General features: G+C 39.8%; 1 protein-coding gene across 1 annotated transcript; it reads left to right on the top strand.

Moving 5' to 3' along the window:
* The first annotated feature begins 2137 nt into the window (after positions 1-2137).
* LOC106150854 (cytochrome P450 1A5) lies at positions 2138-4536 on the top strand. The gene has a single exon (XM_013523869.2). It carries the CDS (start codon positions 2266-2268, stop codon positions 3835-3837), a length of 1572 nt encoding a protein of 523 aa, XP_013379323.2. The 5' UTR covers positions 2138-2265; the 3' UTR covers positions 3838-4536.
* The last annotated feature ends 554 nt before the right edge of the window (positions 4537-5090 follow it).

The following is a 5090-nucleotide window of genomic DNA, read 5'->3' as shown; positions in this document are numbered from 1 at the left end:
ATACTTTATATAGTAGTAGTATACTAGTGACATGGAGCTAATTGGCTGAACCCTTATCAGGTGTTTGGGAAAATACTACTTAATTCGATGTTACTAAGTCAGTAATCTATGAATGTATTTCCAGTCAAGTTACAATGTACGACAGTTTAACTGGGTAGGATCTGTGTTATAACTAATGATATTTTTAAATAGTTAAAACCATAGAAAGCCAATATTAGAAGACGCATCTGATGACAGTTACGGTAGTGATGGGAGGGAGGACAGAGGGATTAGAGTGAAGACCCCGTGATCAGAAACCCTACGTTAAGTTTAGTTACGCCGACCCGCTTAGTTCCATGTATGTCGCTATAGTTTGGCTGAAAATGCGTCCTATGTATTGATAACAAGCAACTTACGTTCAATTACCTGAACAGAAAGATCGCTGAAAGCACCGCACAATAAACAGTTATGCACGTCCTGCTTATCTTTCCAAACATTGATTAAGGCTTTTCACGTTACAATGCAAATGATATTAGCAAGTTTATAATGGCTGGCAAATTTAAAAAACGTCGACGGATAAAATCCACAATAACAGCAATGACGAAACAGAAGCTAATTCTCGCCTCCCATGCCCCCCCCCCCCCCCCCCCCCCAGCGGGGGAAGAGCAACTTATTAAATCTCAGCACGCTTTCAAGTGGGTGGCGCCCTATTTAATATGCGGATCTGTTAGTCCACAAATCAACTTATTTTAATGCACCCGTAAACGCAGCTTTCGTATTCACATGTACGTAACATGGATAATTTTTGTAAGCCTTATTAAACGGGCCTCGTCATGTAGAGAAGAAACCATATCAGGGAACGACAGACTGAGTCTCAGTTTCAATGAGACATCTTCGGGGCCGAAAGAAAAACGGGTATTATTTATTTATTTATTATTCGGGAGATGGGTTTTTTTTTGGAAAGTTACCTTTGTGAATCCTGATATTGTAATAAAAGGGATGTCCAGTGCCTTGATGCCCTCGGCTACTTCTATACGTGTCACAGTTTTTATCCTACTTCTCCTCTGTAACCAAGGTCAAAAGTGCAATCGTCCTGTAAGGTCCCAGACGACATGGGACCCCTGGACGGATTGTGTAAGTACTGTTACTAAATTCCCCATAGCCGTCAGACTGTTACAAAATAAGACGAGGGTCGTTTTAGTCACTTTTTAAACCGAATTATCAATTGTTTTCTGTTCATCTATTTTTCACTCGAAATATACTTGGTTGGTTTTATATTATAATCCGTTCATAATCATTTGCTTCATTTTATCTCATTTATCTATTTCATATTCTTTTAATTTTATCATTACTATTCAATTATTTTATTGTTATATGATTATAATATAGTTGTGATTTTGATTATTATTTTTATTATTATCATTATTATTTTGTGTGAATCTGTTCCGTTAAATTAATAAATCCCGTTAATTTTTTTGATATTTTTCCCCTTGTCGCATTTTTTTTCATGCTGTGCGGTAAAAATGTTACATGTAACTTAAGATCCTTTAAGTGGGCTGCGTTGTTAAATGATAACAAAAGATGAAATTGACGAAAATTACATAACCGCGCATTTTACGTGTCTGTTCAAGCCCGCATGGCGGGTCTAGTGGTTATGATTATCCCTTATTATTCATGATCAGATTGTTTGGTGCTTTAATTTTACAAACTTTGACGTATTTGTCGAAAGATTGTCTTGATCTTTCAGCATTTCAAATGTTTTAATAAGAAAAGGTACAAAAGAAATTAAAGCAGCCTCATCCTAGGGTTTTTGTCTTCATGCTGTGTGGTAAAATGTTACATGTAACTTTAGATCCTTTATGTGGGCTGTGTTGTTAAATGTTAACAAAAGATGAAATTCACAAAAAGTTACATAACTGCCCGTTTTTTACGTTTCTGTTCAAGCCCTCATACACCGCCTCGGTTTTTTATTACATCTTTCACAAAATGCATCCTTCAAAGCGGATGAAGGGCCTTTGCTATTCCAATTGACGTTTAGATTAATTCAGGTATGAAATTTCCCATGACACAGGTCATGAATCATGTTACATACCTGCTTGACTGATGTCCACTATTTAAAAGATGACAGGGGTCCGTGATATCATCTTGTGCACGACACCCGTGCAATTAACGTGTTAAGTAGTTGCATGCGTAAGACATCGTGGGACATTACTTGTTGCAAAGTGCAACCAACATAGCAGTCTTTTTGCGTCGTGAGAAAAGTTAGAAAGAGAGAGAGACAAGAAGATGTTTGCAATTTTTGCGGCTGCTTCCTCGACCCTTTCTGAGGCGACGAAAGACCATCTGAGCACTTTGCTTTTAATGTTCCTGGTATTATTGATTGGATTGGTGAGCAAAATTCTCAATGATAAGCACGTGAAGGAGACTGTCGATCCGAAAACCGCTGGTCGTGCCTGTCCCACTCCGCCCGGGCCTATAGCTTGGCCGGTCCTGGGGAACTTGCTTCAGCTGGGCACCAAGCCGCACGTGACGCTTACCAACTGGAGGTCCATGTATGGAGACGTCTACCAGATGCAGATGGGCAGTCGCCCCACTGTTGTCCTGAATGGCCTGGAGACCTGCCGACAAGCACTGGTAAAACAAGCTGAAGATTTTGCTGGTAGGCCTGCCTTTTATTCCTTTAACTTCATTGGCAACGGGAAAAGCATGGGGTTCTGCGATTTTGGCACCCGCTGGAAGTACCATCGTCGCATAGCACAGAATGGCGTAGCAATGTTCGTCAATGACCGGCATAATCCGATAGAAGAGTTTATCAAAGCAGAGGCAGCTTTTCTGGTACAGAAACTCAATGAATCCAACGGAGAGAAATTTAACCCGCATAATGAAATCTACTATTCCGTCGGCAACATAATTTGCGCACTGTGCTTCGGTAAAAGATACAGACGCGACGAGCCAGACTTCCAGCAGCTTGTTAAAATGAACGAAGAATTCATGGCTTTTGCTGGGGCGGGAAATCCAGTGGACATAATGCCCTGGACGCGATGGCTCACGAAACGGTCCTTCGACAAATTCATTGCCATTTTGAAAACCATGGACAATTTTTGCTTGCGTAAGACCAAAGAACATTTAGATACGTACGATGATTCTCTGACCCGGGACATTACCGATTTTCTTATCAAGACCGTTCGTGACACACCACAGGAAGAGAAGGCCGCCGCCGAAATTACCGACGAGCATATAATGACGACAGTGCAGGAAATCATCGGCGCCGGCTTTGACACCATCGCTACCACTCTCCAGTGGGGTGTATTGCTTATGACACGCTACCCGGAACACCAAGCTAAGGTCCATAAAGAGATCGACGCCATTATCGGCCAAGAGCGCGCACCGGAGCGTAGTGACATCGGCACCCTTCCCTTCACCGAGGCTTGCATCTTGGAAACGATGCGTTTTTCGTGCATCTTTCCCTTTGCGCTCCCTCATTCTACCACACGTGACACCGTTTTGAATGGCTTCTTCATTCCGGCCAACACCCTGGTTTTCGTGAACCAATGGAGTATTACGCGCGACGAAAGCAAATTCCCTGATCCGGAGGTGTTCGACCCGCGACGATTTTTGACCGATGACGGCCTGGCATTAGACAAGGCAAAGGCAGAGCTATTCCTCCCTTACGGAGCCGGGCGAAGAAGGTGCCCGGGCGAACCGTTGGCCAAAATAGAAATGTTCATCTTCTTCGTTACGCTTCTGCAGAAATGCCGCTTTGAGCCGGTGGTGCTAAACATGAGCACGGAGAGCAAATACGGCCTGACTCTAAAGCCTAAAGATTTCGAGGTGTATGTTAAACCACGTGCATTATAAATTGGAGAACGATTGGTTTACGGGAAAGAAAGAAAGAAAGAAAAAAGGAGGATAGAAAGAAAGATAGAAAGAAAAAGAATGGGATAAAACAGTAAGAAAAAAAGATATATCCCCTTGTCTGGATACATGTATATATTCATGTACATCCGCCATTTTATACGACAAATACTGTATATGCAAACACATTATTGGAAATAATTATTTGATTATTCTTGGCTAATTGACTACTATAATATGTACATAAAAAAATATAAATGTATATGATCATTCTTTGGATGGGAGCAATACCCAGTTAAATCAGTGGTTAAACATTTTGTTCATTCACCCCCCCCCCCCCAAAAAAAAAAAAACAAACTTGGTCTGAAATCTACTCATCTTATAATTTTTTATCGACAATGTAAAACTGTATTAATAATGGAACCGTGGCTCTATTTATTATATTATGCCGAACCACATATTCGAATTTCAACATTCACCTAGAATTAAAAAATTGCGTCTCTTATGATAAGGAAACTTGATAAACAGTGCTCTGATCAAGATTATAACATGTGCAGTTTTCCTATAGAATATAGCATGTTTTATTTTATGTAAAAAAGAAACCCCAAACCCACATAAGATATTTCTTTATGTAATTAGAATTGGGTCAGGTCAAGATGCACCGCGTAGAAAAAGTTAAAATAAAAGATGTACTTCATATCATATGTCGTCGTCTTCTACTTGTATATCCGACAATAACGATACTCTTTATTAAGTCATATATGGCCTGGAATTAAAAATTTGCATCGCAAGAACGCGATATTCGCAATTGCTTAGTAATTTGATATTAGAAAAAAATAAAGCTTCGTCAATTTTAAAAAGAAAAGCAGAAAATGCAATTCGTTTCATAGCCTATTTTGTGCCTATAATTTGTTCCCTCTACCATGTATGAAAAACCTTTGTTAATGATCAGCTTGCTTGTGTATATTACGGTGTTTATTTTTCTCGAAAGAAATTTACAGTTTTCTTTTTCGTCTACTCAGAAATATAGCAATATTTTTGTCTGATTTTTTAAAAACCCATTTATTGTTTCATTTCAATTTGTGGAGATCAGAGTGCGAGAGAGGGAGATAAATGGAATCTGAACTTCCGACGTGTAGCACTACAATGTGTCCTTTTAAATACTCGGTTCAAAGACCGGTCAAATGCAGGTTTATTGACGAGTGGACACAGAGACGTTTCTTTTACGCACAACTGATAATGTTACTCAAGGCCTG

This window comes from Lingula anatina, chromosome 4 (genome assembly GCF_051362555.1).
Source record: "Lingula anatina isolate TDL-2025a chromosome 4, LinAna3.0, whole genome shotgun sequence".
Classification (NCBI taxonomy): Eukaryota; Metazoa; Brachiopoda; class Lingulata; order Lingulida; family Lingulidae; genus Lingula; species Lingula anatina.
This window is presented reverse-complemented; position numbering and strand designations above follow the sequence as displayed.

Coding starts and splice junctions, on each gene's coding strand:
- LOC106150854 (XM_013523869.2), top strand. CDS start 2,266: ATGTTTGCAATTTTTGCGGCTGCTTCCTCGACCCTTTCTGAGGCGACG.